A 20,245-nucleotide genomic window follows, 5' to 3' on the forward strand; every position below is an offset into this window, starting at 1 on the left:
TGGTCTGGATCCATGCTGGTCGCCAACCCACAATGTTGGTTTTCTCATGGCGTGGCTCATATAAAGAACGTTAGATATGAAACTGAAATTGCAGGTTTCACAGTAAGAAGAATATTATTTATTCAACTCAAAAGTAATTTGAAATGACTCTTTAGTAAAACATAATAATAAAAATAAGGATGCTTCATATAAAATTTAGTCATAAAATCAAACATCCACAATATATAATATACAACAAGAACAATTATTAAATTAAGATTTATATACATATCAAGTAAACAAGCACAAACTTAATCAGACGTCTATGTAATCTTTATACACTGATATCCAAAACAGAGGGCTGGAAATGAAGAAATGACGTATTTCATATCCGCTCAATAATCCATTCTTAAAAACATTCGACACTTTCTAACAAAATATAAGCAGACGACAGCGGTTAAGAACAGTTTGTTTCGTCATAAATTTTCTTTCCGGCAGGTTGCAGGAAGCTTGACGAAGACGATTCTGTGATATGTTCAATCATCGTTTGAATCCTGTCAAATAAAGATAGGAGTTTCAGTTCTGCAACTTTGCTCTCGGCATTTGATAAAACAATTCGAAAACCTGTGCAATAATGGCTCGTACAATTATGACGGCAACTCATTGTTAAGTTATAAATGATGGATATATGATGGAAACAAAGAATAAATTAACATAAAATCAGCTGCTTTAAATAAACTTCGAATCAGTGGCTTTTTGATCTTGTGCGACCAAGCGACATTTTGCCTCCACTCCTAAGCTCGAACTCATCGCTTGGGGGAAATAAACTTTCCCGATTTCCTGAAATAACAGGAATGTCAACACGTGACACATGGTCAATCTCTGTATAAATATTTTCAGACGATGTTGAGTCTCTTTTAGCAGACTTTGCTAGATTATTTAAATGTTTTCCAAATTTTACAGAATCCCAGACAATATCGTAATCACCTTCAGAGCTTGTCGAGCCTCTGTTTGATCCTGATCCGCACGCGCTAGCCCCGTGACGTAGGTCATCATATTGTTCTACTGGTCCCCGTTTCTCGACTTTGCTCATACAAACGCTTGCGTATTCGTTTCCATTAGATGCCTGAAACCTTGCACCAAAATCTTGACATTTGGATGCATTCGGCTTTCGAAGTTCATCAAAAGGAGGCGGTTGTGAACATGTTGGTTGGTTCCTGACGTCGCTGTTGACGTACGAGTGTGGTCTTGGTGATCTGGTTCTAGTAGAATCTTCTTCCAAATCTAAATAACTCGTCCTTAGATCTCCAGTAGAACTTGAAGCGGAACTTCTTTTACAGTATCCTCTGAAAGCAGATATAAAGGTAAACTTTTCTAAACAAAAGAAAAGAAAGGAGTTAGCAGATATCGAATAGTGGGCCAACAACGGAAGGCCAACAACGCAAAAAAGAAGTATTGAGCAAAAACTGCACTCGGGAACTACCTGGTACAAATTTCGACTAGCTGGATTTCAATAGTTTAGAATTTATTCAAGTCTTTGAATTTCAGTAGTTCAGAATTAGATTTTTTAGAATCTTAATCTTAACTTTTATCAAAAAAGAAAGAAAACCCATAAAACATTTATAACGACAAGTTTTAATATGTTGGATGATCGGACTTGTTTCATGTATAGACAGGACAAGACAGACAGACAAGCAGACAAATATCTGTATATTTGTATGTAGGCAGGTTTAGATTTCGGAGTATTAGATCATTATTATACTGACCTTTTCCTCATCATATAGAAGACAAAAATGCCAGTACAAACAGCCAGTATCCAGGCAACCGTTCCACACACCAGAAATATTACCATGTTACTACCTGTAAGATATTATCTTTTAATGGTTTAGAACAAAATATACAATGTATATATATAATTGGGCAAATCAATTAGAAATCTTTGTTGGTGATATGACATAATTATTATATAAATATTTGAAAATACGGATAATTCATTGTTATTCTTATGTTCATGCAGAAACTAGAAACTTATATCTTTTAATTTAGTTATCCAAGACAAAGAAAATCCTATAATAGTTTAGAATTGCCTGTGTTGTTCTCACCACCAAGATGCCAAAACACTATTGCATCATAGATAAAAAAAGATATACTCCACTTTTTTTTTTGATTGCCAATATTATTCAAGATATCTGAATATAATTAAAAACGTCCATATCTGAACTGTAGCCCGTCGAAGATAGCTCATTTATACAAAATAAAAAGGTCTTATTTGCCTTTAGGATAAGTTGTCATTAGAGTAGCTAAAGCAACACCAATGACTGTACTTACCTTTTGCTTCTGCAACTTGTAAAGCTGAAAAGTAAAAAAAAAATGTCTTATTAAGAAAGATGCAGCTCCCTCCCATTTAAATGTAAATACATATATATGTCATGATATAGATGAATATTTTGTACGGCTTCGTGATAACTTACTACCAGTATTAAAAAATCGATGTTTGAAACTGTAGCTTGTTAAATCCTTGTATGACTTTTCTTAATTTTGTACAAAGCTGAAGGTAAATCTTGATCATTTGATCTATTATTGTAAAAAAAAGATTTATCACGATTTTGCTCACTTAAGAATGTAATATATCTAGAATTAGTCCCACATTTCTGAAGAAATATCGTGCATAGTGGATCACGGACGGTTATAAAAGATGATATGTCAAAACGTCTCAGATCCATTAAAAGTAATTACAAGAATCATTTCTACTTTGCCAATTTAACTTCGTGATCTTGATTACAATGCGATCATTTTATTAACAAGTAATGTCATCCCACGCCCAGTAAAAATGGTGTTGACTTTTCTACCTGTGGGTTGAAGGTCATTGTTGTAAATTAGTTTTGCTTTGAGCAGTATCACTTATCCCAAATATGCCGCACCATGAGAAAACCAACATAGTGCATTTGCGACCAGCATGGATCCAGACCAGCCTGCGCATCCGCGCAGTCTGGTCAGGGTCCATACTGTTCGCTTTCAAAGCCTATTGTAATCAGAGAAACCGTTAGCGAACAGCATGGATCCTGACCAGACTGCGCGGATGCGCAGGCTGGTCTGGATCCATGCTGGTCGCATACGCATTATGTTGGTTTTTTCATGGTGCGGCTCATATATTCATGGATATCATTAGTAAACTTACGAATCTGACAGATGTATTCTTTGGGCATACTGCATGTCTCTGTCTTGAAATGTAGTTCCCCAGCTCTGTCCTCTGTCATCGAAGTACACCAAGAGGGCTTCTCGCTACGATCATCTAATTAAAAAACATATATCAAATTAATTATTAATCAGTAATAAATACAAATTCAAATAAAGTCAAACTTCGTTCGTTCGATCTCGAAAGGACCGGCAAATTTTGTTCGAGTTATCGGTAGTTCGAGCCATTAAGCAATATACATTATAAAAGTGATTTTGTCGGGACGTGCCGATGCGCTCGAGCTGTAGGTGGTGTTTGTATAATCCGAATTCGAGCGAACGAAGCTCCACTGTTACAGTATTAACTTACTCCTGTATTATAATATGAACACTTTATTTCAGTTTATGAAGTAATTGTTGTTTGATATGTTATACATTTAAAGAACCATCAGATTTTTTATCAAATAACAAGATATTCTATGTAAGTCGTCAAGACGCCGCTTTTATGTGATATGTAAATCAGTCATAATTTTTGGTATTTCTTATTACTTGTTGAAAAATATTGTTACTAAAATACTTAGTCTTGTTCATGAATTTATAAAACAGTGTTACATGTGTTACTGAAGTACAGTATTTCAGCAGTCAGGAATAATTCTTCAGCCAGCAATCATATTCACAACAGTCTGATGCAGAGCTCAACATCTTACAGTGTTTGTATAAAAGTTGGATATGCCGCTAACAATATTCAAACTACTACTAGCAAAACTGATATCAGGCAATAAGTAGTATGAAAGGTAGGCAAAATTTCCTCAATTGTTGTGACGCCGCGCGAGTACAAAAAAAAACAACTTCCGCTAAATATACATAATCAATATTTGTAGGAAATATCTCCACACTAGCTATACTGTCAAAAAATATAATAGAGCAACCAAAGTCATTGTATATTACAAAAGGGCATATTAGTGGCAGGTACATGTTATTTATTAACGAGGAATTTTGAGATACAAACTGGCTTAGTAACTCAAAATTTCGAATAAAAAGCTTGAGATTTCGAGATATGTAACTCAAAATTTCGAATAAAAAGCTTGAGATTTCGAGATATGTAACTCAAAATTTCGAATAAAAAGCTTGAGATTTCGAGATATGTAACTCAAAATTTCGAATAAAAAGCTTGAGATTTCGAGATATGTAACTCGTGATTTCGAGTAAATAAATCGAGATTTTGACTTAGTACCTTCCTTACTTAAAGGATTTACCTCCACCCCCTCTCCTTTGCCCGCGCCAAATATTATCCAGTACCTTTTAGCATTGAAAACGAACTGAACATAGTAAAATTGTGACAAAACACTGTCTATTCTCTCTATGAGTGCTCAGAAGGCAACTTCTAACAACAAGCAACAGTTGGCTGACCCCATATATCTGTGATATATTTAAGAATGACTTTTTATACAATGTTCTATAACAGTATTTTTCCATAAAAATATATTACGTATTTCACATGTTTTGATATTTCGCAAGAACAAAACTTCTCCCAAATGAACTGCGTCACACAGTGAGAAATCTTTACCATATTCCAATAGTCCCTGGAGGGCGGCTCCTAGTAAAACTTTCCAGTAAGTTGAACTTGCGATTTCCGTTTTTTATATACGTTAGATGAGTTTAGATCGCTTTTAAGTATCAAAATAGAATAACGGAAATTGACCGTATTTGGCAATCTAAAATAGCCAGAATAATTGAATAAGTCTTGGAATGTCTGATTCACTGCTTTAATATTAGTATGTTCTCAAAATGTCATTTTTCTTTTTATACCAAATCTGAATTATCATACAACGTAAATTATTACTTGGTTAGGTATGCAATTTTAATTATTACTTTTATACTTATTAATGTGTTTTTTTTTCATGTACATTAATTTTGTATCATGTGTTGACAAAATCTTTGTGTGTTCATATTTGTTAACATGTTTCTTATTCAGAAGTGGGGCGTCGTACACGGACAAATTACCTGTATGCCACGCCCAGGACGTGTTTCTGTACAGACCCACCCAATATTCACTGTGGTCCGGCAGGGCTGACACTGCTTCCATGTTGTTGGCATGGAGATCCGCTAAAGTTCCACCTTCTTTCTTACACATATCACGTGACTCCATCCACGAACCATACTTCTTTTTTGGGCTTCTGTACTCGATAATGGCGCCATTCTCTCGGTCTTTGATTTAATAATAAAGACATGCTATAGTTATAAGTTATTTGATATCACACGCAAAAGAATAATTTCAAATCGACGAAATTAAAACAGTCTGTTCTAGTAGAAATCTATTTTTAGAACCCTTTCTGTTTGTTTTGCGATTTATCACACTTTCAGATTTCTTTTGACATTGGAATGCATAAGTACTTAATGACGAGATCGAAATACGATAGAAATACAATTAATTAATTACTAGGCGAGGTACGGCTACATCATGTGCAAGATAAGACCGCCAAAAGAAATCCGTTTCAGTACTTATAGCCATTAATTTGGGAATTCTAATACTTTTATATAAACAAAGAAGGATTTTACCGTGTATTGTCACGTTTCGCAAAACGACGTACTTTTGGCTATTCCGGTTTACTCCCTCGTATTTAAAACCGCATCCTAATCCAGATTAGTATTCCTTCCTGGTGTGATTCGAACGTGTTATATAGAATGGAATGGAGTTCAAATGCGTAGTAATCTAATCACTCTGGCCAAAAAATTAAAATCTATTTCCATTCTAACACGTTCGAATTACACCAGGAAGGGATACTAATCTGGAATCCTTTTTAGGCGGAATAGCCAAAAGTATGTCATTTTGCGAAACGTGTTTTAATCGACAATACAATACACGGTAAAATCCTTCTTTGTTTATAAAAGAAAATCTTAAAAGTGTTAGAATGGTAACTTACATATTTTACAGAGAAAAGGCAAAGTCTTTCTGCAATCTGCTGTTATCCATATAGGTGTGTCATGCTTCAGGATGTACACACAGTTCTTCCAGTCTGATCTGCTAATTTCTGAAAATCATAAGCACATCCAGTTCAGAAGCAAATTCAGCGTGGCAAAATGTAACAGGTGTTACAACAATTGAAATTCGTTGAGATAAAAAATACAAAGGGACATGCATAACCCTCCAAACAATTAGGTAGCCCTTTTTAAAAGTGTTGTTGTTGTTTAAAAGTTTTACTGTACTGAAACAAAAAGTTTTTTTCAGGTCCTAACACAGAACTAAAATCTAACACATTATGTAACACAGAAATATAATCTAACATTGTTACTAACACAGAGTTATATGTTATATTATGCTTCTTACACAGGACTATATGTAACATTATGTTACTAACACAAAACTAAATGTAACAATATAGTATTAAGACAGGACTATATGTAACATTATGTTACTAACACAAAACTAAATGTAACAATTATAGTATTAAGACAGGACTATATGTAACATTATGTTACGAACACAAAGCTATATGTAACAATATAGTATTAAGACAGGATTATATATAACATTATGTTACTTACACAAATTTATTTGTAAAATTATAATTCTAAGACAAAAGTATATATTTTAACATGACTAGTTGTTACCATGGTTTGTCTGCTGAAGTTGTTCTGCTAGATCTTTATCAGACTCTGAAATAAAAAAAAGAAGAAAAAGATCAACTGTTGTCAGCGCTTGTGTTGTTAGAGTTCATCAGTAACAGCAAGTTGTACTTTTCAAATTTTTTGTATTGTTTAAGGTGTGGCGGACTTCTAAATCACTTTGGTGTAACATAAAGACATATTGAATACATCATGACAACGGGATAACCTTTGCAAAAGTATTTGCCAGTATGTATATTAAGTATACTAACTGGAATATGTTGATTGTTTTGGGTTTAACGCCGTTTTTCAACCGTATTTCAGTTATATAATGGTGGGCAGTTAACCTAATTAGTGTTCCCGGATTCTGTACCAGTACAAACATGTTCTCCGCAAACAAAGAATTATAAAATACATAGCTCTTTGCCGCAAGTAACTGCCAATATCCCCACATGAATCAGAGGTGGAGGACGAATGATTTCAGACACAATGTCTTTTATCAAATCGTCACGGAGAACATACGCCTCGCCAATGGCTCGAACTCGCGACTCCGCGATCCGTAGATCTGCGCTCTCCCTATAGAGTTAAGCGGGCGGGCAGTAACACATGAGCTAACTAAGAACAATTAATACATTTTTTGTTATGCTAAAATATGAGATGTTAATTCGCGATCAAATTTTGATTAATATGCTTCTAAGACTGTGTTTCATTTATGCTCTGTGGATCGACTTTGTTCAAACTAAGTGTCATTGTATAAGGCTATAGTAAACACTTCATTGCTTTTGTTAGAAAATCTTCCGTGTAAACGTCACTTTTTTACTGGATTTTATCCTAATGTTAATTCTCTCCACAAATAAGGGACAACTTTCCAGCAGTTATCAAAGGTGGGTGACGGATGACTTATTTTCTGCCCAATCATTTTAAAAAAACGAACTTGGAATGTGTAGATGTTACTTACAGTAACTTAGTTAAACAGTTGCCAAGCGGTTTGTAAGTTAGAAAGATCCGTAAGTATATACAATATTGACCACCCAAGAAGGAAAACTAACCTTTATATCCATTAACTCCACCTAGACTGTACAATGAGACAGCTCCCCTCTCGCCACCACACATTTCTCCCGGGGAACCTGGGCACGAGTTGTCACATTCTCGTGCATTCAAAGGCAGAAGATCCCGCATGTCTTCCAGACAGAAACACATGTAGCCCTAGAACATAATGAACATTTTAAGATTTACGGTCGTCAACTCTTAAAGATATTTTAGATAAAGGTATAACTTATTCTTTAATTAGTTACATGTCAGTTCTGTTACGACACCGAACCCGTATATACATTTTTCTCAATTAAATGAAAGTGGAAAGCATGAATTTTTTAAGGTAGCCATGACTCGCATGAATATTGTTTTCCATGACGAGTTGAAATTGTTTTTGGTTGAACCGCTAAATCAGGCTGTTCTTTATTTGTCCCCTGCTTGTTTAAATCCAGTTTCAGGAACTATGAGACTGCGCTTTTCCGTGCGTCCGTCCATCCGTCTGTCATTCAATCAGTTCATCCGTCCGTACTTTCATGTCCGGTCCATTACTCTGTCATCCATTAAGGGATTTTAATATCATTTGTCACAAATGTCCCTTATAATGAGACGACGTGTCGTGCACAGCATCCACATCATTAACGCAAAGGTCAATGTCACACTTGGAGGTCAAAAATCAACATTGATCTTTTCCTGTCCTCTAACTTTTTTGTCCTGTCTGTAGCTTTTTGGTCCATCCATAGATATTTAGATAACTTTGTATAAATAGTCAACATAACAAGCTCATGTGTCATATTGGCCCAATTTAAAATATGGCTAGTTTTCTTTAGAATTACTTTCCTTTAACATGTTTCATTACATGTTTTCGCTTATTTTCCTACCAATTTAAAATGAAATGTTATCAAAATACGTAGATGTTTTAAGGAATCAACAACTGAAAATGTTAAGATATGAAAAGTTTAATCCAAACACTGTGCGTTATAACATAACTACTTTATATGTAGCATCATATTGTAAATACATCATTGACGGATAAATGAGCCGCACCATGAGAAAACCAACTTAGTGCGTTTGCGACCAGCATGGATCCAGACCAGCCTGCGCATCGGCGCAGTCTGGTCAGGATCCATTCTGTCCGCTTTCAAAGCCTATTGCAATCAGAGAAACCGTTAGCGAACAGCATGGATCCTGACCAGACTGCGCGGATGCGTAGGCTGGTCTGGATCCATGCTGGTCGCAAACGCACTATGTTGGGTTTCTCATGGTGCGGCTCAAATTAGGCTATACTGCAGTTGAGATAATTAATCTCCTTCCAGTATGGAAGTTTGTATTGCATGGCAATACTTCATTGACTTGGTTCATATATAATCTACTTACTTTATGTCGTTATTCCGATATTTTCTAGAATATCAGCTTTTCAGAGACTTATATTTCTATCAAAAATTATACCAGTAAAATAAAAAAGAATTGTTAGCTTTTTGATAAGAAAAATACGCTTTATTAACCACAAACTTAAAAATGGACACCTTTTCTTATTCTTTCAGTGTTACTTTTCGGGACTTAAAATTCAAACTCCGCCATGTTTTATATAGCATGCGACATGAGCATGCAGATTTCGACGGAATGCTACAAATGCATACTAAAAAAAAACGATGCTTTTGAGAAAGGGTATGAGGAAAGGAAGAAAAATTAGGAATATATATCTGGACTACTACTTGCGTAGGGTTACATTTGATTTGGTAGTGATCAGCCTTTTTTATGCCGATCTCATGTTTGGGAAGTACAGGAGCTTGGAATTTCGGTCCCTCTCGGCGTGTATTTTACTACACTGTTTAAATGAGCCGCGCCATGAGAAAAGCAGCATAGTGCGTTTGCGACCAGCATGAATCCAGACCAGCCTGCGCATCCGCGCAGTCTGGTCAGGATCCATGCTGTTCGCTTTCAAAGCATATTTCAATTAGAGAAACCGTTAGCAAACAGCATGGATCCTGACAAGCCTGCGCATCCTGACCAGACTGCGCGGATGCACAGGCTGGTCTGGATCCATGTTGGTCGCAAACGCACTATGTTGCTTTTCTCATGGTGCGGCTCATATATATCAGTATCACATTTGTTTATCTTTCTTTTTATTTGCCAAACCTTTAATGCTGCGTATGTGCTTTCTCGACACAATGTAGCACATTCCGATGCTTTGTTCAGTCGGAGCCGGACACCATCTTTCTTCGTAAGGAATGAAGCCGAGAAACAACCTGAATGGAAAGTATATTATGAGTATCTGCTTGTAATTTACTGCAGTCTTTTTAAGATTAATATGCAAATGAGATAGGAGTTCTGCGATTAAATTGTTCTATTCATGTACAATGTTACTTAAGATACTCGCCATATGGAAACAAGGTGCAGCTTTAATTAAACATCTTGCTTAAATATCTTTACACAACACGCCTTGTATTAGTGCGATCAATTCGTAACAGAAAATGCCAAAATACTTCAGAAAATGGGAAAAGCACCAAAATTGGCACAGCTATTTATTAAAGCATTAAAAACATTTTTGTCATGGGACCCATTTGATATCTGTGAAGATGGTCGATATGGCGGCCATTTACCAAAATGGCCGCCAAAACTCAATATTTACCTTAGAAGATTCTAATGAAAGGTCATTATATTTACATTCACCCCCAAAATGCACTAAATATAAATGTTTATAATAAAATAAATCCTAAATTTGCATGAAATGCAAAAATAACAATTCAAATGATGTTAGTTTCTTTCTGTTTCCATGGTAACGGCAAAAATCTAACCTTTAAAACTTAGTTTAATATTATCATTGTGTAGTTTCCATATTTTAAAGAATATTTTATTTTAATATATGTAATTTATATTATTTCACTTGAATTCCCTCCACAGCAGCATATTGAAACATTGTTGTTATTCCCTTGCCAGTATTTAGCCAGATGGGGCTTATGGTTGCCCCTATATGCATGTCAATATGTCAGCCATGCAGAGTGGGATACTGCAATAACTTTGAAACTACAGCAGAATTTTTCATGATACTTGGTACAATGGATAGATGGCAATGCAGAGAATGCCAATGTCATTTAAATTTGTTGCTATGGCAACAAATGTTGTTGCTATGGCAACAAATAGTGCACGAATATGACACAAAGTGTCATCCTGCATATCTTCAAAACAAGGAGAGATTGTTTCTTGAGAAATTTTACATAGACAGAGGGACAAATTGAAAACATGCTTGCTTTCTTATTTTCTCCTCTTGTACATCCCTTTTGTCTGTCTGTATGTCGGTCCATCATTTGCAATGGCGGATTCTTCAATAACTTCAAAATTGCAAATTCTAAAGACTTCTTTATGAAACCTTGTTTATAGATGGTAAGTAATATGGAGAATGTGAAGGTCAATTAACTTAGTTGCTAAAAAAAATTGTAGTTTCCTTGACACCAAAGTACGACAACTACCCCTTTCATGTTTGGGACTTCGAAATGCAAGAATAGATTATAGCGACGGGCTAGTAGGAAACAAATAAAACAATGTTCCTTATTATGCACCCGCAGTCACAATGTCTGCGTAATAAATTGCTAACTGTGTAACAAAGAAGAGTAAGGCTGAAAATATAAAAGTTGCTTTCATGGACAACACTTAGTAACTATTCTGTGAAATATATTACTCTGAACAGTGAGCTGAAATCTGAAATAAGGTACATGTCAGATACTCTTGTCAGTACACACAAGCACGAGATTGTCGACAACTTTAGTTAACTTGCATAAGGCAGTGCAGAGCATTTCAGCACGTTTGACAAATTACGTCTTCCTCGACAGACTTTATCGAGGTTGCAAATACACTTGAGGAGCTATTGGTACGAGACTCGTGTACTCGAGACAAAAACTATTGGAAAGGTTCCAATATATCAAAGATCTCTCTGGTCAGCCTTATTTATCTTGACTAGGAATTTTAGGAAAGTGATAGAACACCCGACACCCATATGTGCCCGACTTAATGGGCGACCTTTTTTAGTATGTTCAAGAGGCGTAGCAGACGATGCAGGAATGCACATTATAGCCCTAATTTATATGTGAACAGATGGTTGATCAAGCTACTTGACATGTTTTGCTGTAAAGAAGAGTATCGAAAGCCTCCATTTATACCCCAAAAAAATTTAAAACGAACAGTTTTGCTTGTAGGAGATGTAGAAAATGCATTTAAAAGCTTAATTCACCGGTAAGCGCGAGCTGTACTGGTTAGTTTTGTTTGACAAGACAGTGTTATTCTTACATTGGACTGCTTAACTGGAAGTACAAATGGTAAATAGATAATATTTGTCGTCTTAAAACTAGTAATTTAAATTGGTATTAAAATTGTGTTTCGAATGCACCTGTGCTTATTAGAAAAATCCTCAAGTACTCACATTTAATTTAATTTTAATTTCAGTAAAATGTCCAGAAACAGATATTAGAGCACATTTTCTTGTTAGAATGATAGATTCTGCTCTTAATTTATACCCCCTTACACTCAGCCACATTCCCACTACGTCGTAAAAACTAGCAGGACGCAGTAAGAACTTGTACAATGTAGAAGAAATACAGTAGACTCCGATAAGAACATGATAATTAATAATTATGGTCTCCATGAGTGTAGAGAACGCGGTCGAATTTTGGACATGTTCAAAACAAATGTAGTGAGAACGCGGTCTAATCAGGAAGCAGGAAGGACGTAGTAATGATTAACTAAAACCTAGTAGGACATAGTACAAGCGTGGTGCGGACGGGAAAGGCTGCATGGCGTGCTCACTGCGCTGTCATTGGGTTATCATTGCGTTCTTGCTACGTCAATGGAGTTCTTACTACAATTTATCTACGCTTGTGTGCTATGACCATGCTACGTGCATGTCACATTGTAGTATACCGCATAAGGTTATTAATACGTTCTTTCGGTTCTTAACACATCTCTGTCACGTTTGCAGCAGGATCTCACCATGATTGGTTCAGATTCTGATAATTAAGTATGAATACTGGATCCAATTCCCAATCACTTCGTTTTCAGTCAGCAATGGGTATCGAACATCATCAGGAATTGCCACATAATCATGGACTCAGCAGCACTGGCAGCTTGTAGTGGACTTTTGGACCTCTGTATATCCTTCACACTGCTTTTGCTTATTCCACCGCAGTCTCTCTATAAGACTGCTCTTTTTTCTTCATTGGAGCGTTGGGGTGGGGTGGGGGGTCATCGTTTATTGTAATTTATGGTTGTTGATGTAGATGCGGACACAATTATGTCAATATAACTTGCAGAAGGAATGAAAAAAAAAAGAGGCGCATGGCGTTGTATTTATAAGTAGCGACGAATGCAATGAAAAGGTGATAAGCATATGGTTAAAGCATGGTAAGCGAGAGGTGCAATCTGACTGAACCGTGAGAACCTGGCAAGGATGTTAAAAGCGCGCAGTATGAACTTTAGAACTGCACATTTTTCGAGTTTGATCCCCGTCCCCACCGCGTCAAAATTTTCAGGAAGCAGTATGATCTTCATGGTCTTTGCCTGAGAGTGATCAGGGCATTAGTGACTGTACATTATATGCTTACACATTAAACTATAAAAACCCTTGTTATGGCACAATGTGCTACAATTTGACAAAACAGAATATTACAGGGACATGCAAATGTAAATTGATTACGCTGATCAACCGGCAATGACTTTTTCCCAAGAAATCATGATGATCTGACAGGCCAGGGATGTTCACATGGTCTATCACACTAACATAATTAATGAATTATATAGTTTTATTAAGTGTCATTAGTTCTCTTAGGGTAAATAAATTGAAATGAATACAGCAACACTTTCAAATTCTGAGTCACGAAAACTAATGACAAAGTGAAACACATGTCATTTATTCACTAATACACATTACAGACTAAAACTTCGTTTGCTCAAACTCTGATAATTCAAACACCATTCTTCAATTAATCTATCGTCAAGTCCCAAACAAATTCCTTTATAATATTTTTTTCGATCACTCATACTACCAATAATTCGAATAAATTTAGTCGGTCCTGATGGGTTTTCCCGTTACCGAAGTTCGAATGTATTTATAATTAATTAATTTTCAATTGTTTTTAAAGTTCGGCACAGGACTATTGCCATTTTAAAACATTCTTGATATGCCAGTAACCATTATATACTTAATTTTGATTCATATAAATGCATTATGACTTTTCATCTGCTTAATAGCACATTTTATCAAAGGGAGACAACTTTTTTCATTTTTGTTGGAAGAGCGGTATTTTTGTTAATATAATATGTTTGGATTTATTCAGGCAGGTGGTTTTAGCTTATTATACTGATGACTGTAAGTGTCAATAGAAATTTTATATATAATATTACGTATTTTTGAAAATATATACATATATGGCGGCCATCTTAGATTTTTCGGCCATATTGGATTTTTCGGAGTGGGTCTCATGCTCATTTTTAGTATTTTGCCCTAAAGTAGTTATGTACCAAGTTTCATGCTTTTCCCATTTTCTGAAGTATTTTTACACCATTTTACTGTACTATATACTTAGGTGTTGCGGTGCAGAAATATACAGTCTAACTCCTGGCAAGTGTTTGAGTCATGACTATGGCCGATAAACGTGGTCTCAATAATCCAAACTACGTTAAGAGAACTGGTCAGTCGTTGAGCGTATTTAACTATAAATTAATAGAACTGTCCATTACAACCTGCTGTGAAATCATTTACTTTCGTGGTTTTGTTCAAAACGGCTATTTCACAGGGATATGGAATTTTGAATTTTAAATTTTAAAAGTAAAATAACTGGGAATTTTTCCTGTCCTTTGTTGATTGACTTAACTACGAAATGCACGAACACTAGCCCCCTTCCCCCATTTCACTGAATGACTCCATCAGTTCAGATTAAACTATATTGCAGTACATACCTTCAACCCACACCCAAGGTGAGTGTTGCCTGTATGCCGCAGTCCATACTTCACTATCCAACAACATGCTGTTTTGGAACGAGATCACCTTCGAGTGCGTGTCAAGGACCAACAGAGATCCGTCACGTGACCGACAGTCAGCTTCCGCATCCGGCCATGACTTCTTGTTTGTTATATGCTTATATTTCACACCATCGTTATCAGCAGCTGTAAGTCAATTTATATTCGTATTAGTCGCTCTTTTTAAACGTAGAAACATTCAAGGAACATTCAAGGGCTTGCTGTCATGAAACAGAAATAGTTGTACCGTTTGCTAAATGGATAATTAAGGCAGTAGATAAAAGTTCTTTTATCGATCAAAGTCAGGCCGCAGTACATTGCTCAAGCAAAACGTGATGTCGCGAATTCATGTGACAAATCATCCTTTCAAGCCGATCGAAATGTTGATCATCAAAATATAATAATATTTCAAAATATAATAATATTATTAAGCCGGTAGTGAAAAAATATTTCTAGCAATACCCATTTTTTTTATAAACATAGAAGACTGAAATTGTGACAATATTACCAACAAAATCACAATTTGTACTTAAATAGTAACTACATTTTAGAGGCAAATGGTACAGCGGCCTCCACGCAAATCTGGGAAATATTTGCCGATGCAGATAGTAATTTCAAGAATTGAAATACTAAATCTCAGACAGTGATTTTCAGATGCGTATTAATATATCAATCGGGGTGTGGCCTCGTGATATAATTCCTCGGCAAATGATAAATCTGTTTTTGTGATATATTATTTCTTCGGTAAAAGTAAAAAAGAATAGTGATATAGTATATTCTATAGCGGTGTTCAAGAAATATCCATCCTAGCTGTGCATGCAACTAGGATTAAAGGAAAAGTCGCCCAACTTCCAAGATAGGAATATCAAACCCAGTAGTTTGGTGTCGTCCTGGGTAACATTAAAGTCCTCACTTCAGCTTCCAAAACTTAATGGTCAATGAATCATCAACTGATATTTTATACCATGAAAAAAATAGCACGTGTGATATTTGAAATTAAAGGAGGCGAACATCTCTCCGACACTGTTATAAAATATACAAGGGATAGTGACATTACAATGAGTGATTAGATCTTACAGATTTTTTTCTTCGCTATTTTAGGAATTATTTAATTTTAATTCGTCACTTCCCCGGAACTTTTCTTTGATCTATGTTTACAGATAACTTATATGAGGAAACTACAAAAGGAATATTTTGTAACGTAAATATAGTAAATGTTTATGTTACCTGTTACAGAAACCAGGATGGTCACTAGAAGACATGTTAATATTGGTCTAAATTCCATTTAAAACGGAATGAGTTTTACTTTAAATGCCTGATGTCACGCGATACGTGAGATAATCCGTTACTTTAATTAAACAACGATTCAAAAGATAAAATCCATTTCAGGATGGAACAGTTGATACACAGTTATTTATGTTTATCAGTTACACAAATCACATGCATTTAGTGTCTAATTACAAATAAATTGACAACAGGTATACGTTAAATTAAATTGCCGTAAGACAATTTTTATTCATAATGAAATTTTCAACGATTGGACGTTTCAATATCTTCTGTATCCAGGGGCGAATGTTTGACAGATAGAGTATGAAACTTCCGTAACAAAACGGAAAACACAAATCAAGGCTGAATCATGTTATTACTTTGTATTTAATTAATATATCTACATGCATTTACCACCAATTTTATAATATGCTATCAATTTAGAATTGTTTTTTCATTTTCATTATTCAGTAGTATGGGATGAAATACTTGATTGATTTATTCAACTTTCCCCACATCTTATTATTTAATAGTACACAAAACTGTGAAATAAGTGTTTTTAAGAAGAAATCGTTGTAGAGGGGTCTATAAATATTTTTCAAAAAAATCATGTTACTGGATAGTTTTTCTACATATTTTCAGATTTAAAGCCATTTCTTTTTTTTTTTTTTTCAAATAATAAATCAGTTTGATTTACTACAAATGCAAGTACCTTCTATATTTCGATCTATTTGACATAAATTTGGAAACTTGTCACATAATTGTGGTACAACCACGCACGGATATAACTAGTACCAAAACATGACTCTAGTTACCTTCCTCGACAGTTCGTGATAACAGTCCGTAACGAACGAAAATATGGTGGCTGACTTAGAACTTTCGTTATGTAGAGTTGGTATGCGTGAGGTTTAGGTAGTCGTCCTGGTTCGCACGCCAGTTCGACAAAATAAAACTATCAACGCGCCACAATAAAAGGTTATACGCAACAGCATGAAACTTTTATTTTGCTCATGCGCGCGAGCCATTAACAAAAATTTAGTTTTGGCGCTGCGAGCCAAGACGAAATATCATGTTTCATTGTCTTGCGATGGCGCGTGTGCGAGGACATCACAACAAAATGTGCTACACAAGACGCGCGCACGCCAACACGATATTAAGAAACGTTTTATTTTGCTTTGGTGCGTGTGCCAACGCGCCAACACAAAATGTTTGTTACTGGCGCGCACGCCAACGCGAAACAATGAAATATTTTATTTCATTTTTGCGCCCGCGCAAAATCGCGAACAATATTTTTTAGTCGATGTCGCGCATGCCAGCACGAACTATAATGTTTAGTTCTGCTGCGTTACATGTTTCGTTGCAGAGCTCTGTCGCAGTGGCGCAAACTTTCAAAATTTCGCTATTGCTCGTTGGCCGAAATGTGCAAAATAAGCCGCGCTCACGCCAACGCAACATAATAAAATGTCCTAAATAAGCCAAGATATGAAACTAATAACTACGTCACAAGTTGGACTAGGGTACGCCCATGCACTTTTTAGATACCCTGTAGCCAAGAGTACAACGATGATGTGCATTGATCACTTTATTTTATCGTTGTTTGTCTGTTGTCCGCCCGGTAATTAACTGGTTGAAACTGGAACACCTTTGTATCTTGCACCTTCCACCAAAACATTCTCCTGGAGGAGTCGCCCGTACCCGGCGGGCAACTGATGGCGACTATAAATAAACTTAGATGTATATAAACAAACATTTGGCATTCTAAATTGTAAATAATTGTTAAAAAACTACATACCTCTTTAAAATGTATTTTTTTTTTTATTTAATTAGGTAAACACATAATTATATTAGCAGTTTCCAAGAAATACACAATGGATTTTACCACAATTTCTCCTAGATGAACCTGTTTGACATTTTATTAACACACTGGATAACCGGCTATCCTGACGCCCGCTGGAAATGTAACCCAGCTGTAAATCGGTAGGTTAATCTTTTCATTTATTTCTATTAAAACGGAGCCAATACTTGCAGATCAACTTGACAGTTTTGTCAAGGAATGACCATGGCTTACATTTACAATTTCTGGGCCAAATACGATCGTTACGTTTTGAGATATTCGCTAACAATTTCTTCAGTTTGAAAAAATCGAGCAAAAATCCATGGCTAATATTCTTTTTCAGGAATAACGTAGAACCCGGAAACTTCACACATGTGTTCCGAAAGGACACATCTGTTAAACCAGATGATAAAAGTTTTCATAGGTTGTTCATAAACAAAACAAATTGCGCAAAACTTTGGATTTTTTGCTCGAGTTTCAAACTGAAGAACTTGTTAACGAATATCTCAAAACATAACGATCGTTTTTGGCCCAGAAATTGTAAATGTAAGCCATGGTCATTCCTTGACAAAACTGTCAAGTTGATTTGCAAAAACTGGCTTCGTTTTAATAGAAATTAATTAAAAAACTTTGCCTACCGATTTACAGCTGGGATACATTTCCAGCTGGGTTACATTTCCAGCCTGTCGTCAGGATAGCCGGTTATCCAGTGTGATTAAGAATTTCGATCATGTGAGAACCCAGACAGCGGCACAATTTACATATTATTATTATGGTTTAGTGCTGAAACCTTGTAATTTAAGGTAAGCATAGAACTGAAACTATGTAGAATCATTTTAATTAAGCTGTGTTTATCATACAAACTATGCTTCTGATCAGTTCATCGTGATTCAAGCAAGGGGAAACAACTGATATAAACAAATTCTGACATAAAGTACAAGTTTTCTAACTTCGCACGCATAACGTTTCACGGCTGTAAACACGGGGTTCTAATAGATTTTTAATACATTTACGAGGATTTTATTTCTTTTAATGCTGGAATTACAGAAGTGTTCGCCAAAAATGGGTTTGTATATCATAGCAAAGGATACAACTATCGAAGAATGACCGTCACACATCAGGGTTGCGTTTCGACTGAACGTGTGAAACTGTGTAGTTGAAAAACTATGACATTGGAAATGGACATTGCGATGTTTGATTATTTTCCTTCATCTTATTCTAATCATATTTGAACCAGTTCAATAGACTTGCTTGTCCGCGGTGGTCAGTGACATCACAAGCGTTTATCAGCAGCGCATTGCCAATACAAAAAAAACAACAAACAAAAAAACAATGTGGCTTTACGTGTCAAAGAATATTACGCCCCTCTGATGTATAGTTCGGGTTTGGGGTCAGCGACGTGTTTATGCTTTTAATAATGGAATGGACCGTTATTTGGGTAATGTTATTCAATACGATAGTGGTTCTTACATAAATAAGGCAAAGTGAATCATGATGATTTCCCCATACAGCAGACGAGTCTATAAACTGAACTCTCAAATGTCAAAATCAAACTATAAATTCCCAATCACTCTTTGTATAACCCTTATCATGCTGGATACGATTAAGTCCGCCTTTGCGACCAGTGTAGATAATGATCAGCCTGCACATCCGTCCAGTCTGGTCAAGATCTTCACTGTTCACCATTCAGTCAGTATCTTTTTGGAAAGCACCCCTAATGGTACTGTCCAAATTGAAAGATGGACAGGTTCATTTTAGCAATTTAGCAGGGTAAGGGTTAAATTCGTTCCCGATAAGAAACATCTTCACCATGCCACTGGGGGAAAGCTTTAAGTTCTGGAAATGTAGTTATTAATTAAATTTACCTACATTTGCGGATGGATAACTTTATGACGGTCTCCGCAATGTGGGAAATATATCCGAATCTAAGCATATTATAAACTGTGATTTTCAAATTCTGACACCAATATTTAGAAAGTAACATTGAGTTATGTATGAAACTTATTTAAGCCGAAGCTTTTAAAACTTGTCAAGAAAATTTCAAAAGGTATAACTGAACAAAATAGCTAACCCGCCATCCTCTATTTTGCCAACATCTTAAAAAACTGATTAATGTACTTATTTTAAAATTAATCATGCTATTAGATATATATGTTGTTAATTATATTTCTCAGATTCAAAAATATCGATTTACGCAATCGTTTTGCTACCAACCCCCATTTTAAAAAAGTCACAAAAATACAAAGGATACACATAAAGGTTGTGTTTTTAGAAACGAGTGAATACCATACATAAGAATACGGATATGTAGATTATGATTTGATTCTAGAAGATTAGATATCACCCAAA

The 20,245-nt window shown here is 35.6% G+C and overlaps 1 protein-coding gene across 1 annotated transcript; it reads right to left on the reverse strand.

Moving 5' to 3' along the window:
* Positions 1–201: 201 nt before the first annotated feature.
* LOC123560376 (uncharacterized) lies at positions 202–16,262 on the reverse strand. The gene is made up of 12 exons (XM_045352573.2): positions 16,024–16,262; positions 14,737–14,943; positions 9,928–10,037; positions 7,809–7,965; positions 6,766–6,810; positions 6,078–6,185; positions 5,158–5,361; positions 3,158–3,271; positions 2,308–2,331; positions 1,746–1,839; positions 967–1,325; positions 202–533 (listed from the first exon to the last, which is right to left on the reverse strand). Exons 1-12 carry the CDS (start codon positions 16,079–16,081, stop codon positions 520–522), a joined length of 1,494 nt encoding a protein of 497 aa, XP_045208508.2. The 5' UTR covers positions 16,082–16,262; the 3' UTR covers positions 202–519.
* Positions 16,263–20,245: the final 3,983 nt, after the last annotated feature.

The sequence above is a fragment of the Mercenaria mercenaria genome, chromosome 10 (genome assembly GCF_021730395.1).
Source record: "Mercenaria mercenaria strain notata chromosome 10, MADL_Memer_1, whole genome shotgun sequence".
Taxonomy (NCBI): Eukaryota; Metazoa; Mollusca; class Bivalvia; order Venerida; family Veneridae; genus Mercenaria; species Mercenaria mercenaria.

What these genes read in the sequence shown, in the direction of transcription:
- LOC123560376 (XM_045352573.2), bottom strand. Translation starts at nt 16,081, where the DNA reads ATGGAATTTAGACCAATATTAACATGTCTTCTAGTGACCATCCTGGTT. An exon ending in ACTTCAGCAGACAAACCATG is followed by an intron (nt 6,186 to 6,765) that starts GTAACAACTAGT and finishes TATGATTTTCAG; the next exon opens with AAATTAGCAGATCAGACTGG. An exon ending in TTCTATATGATGAGGAAAAG is followed by an intron (nt 1,326 to 1,745) that starts GTCAGTATAATA and finishes ATCTGCTTTCAG; the next exon opens with AGGATACTGTAAAAGAAGTT.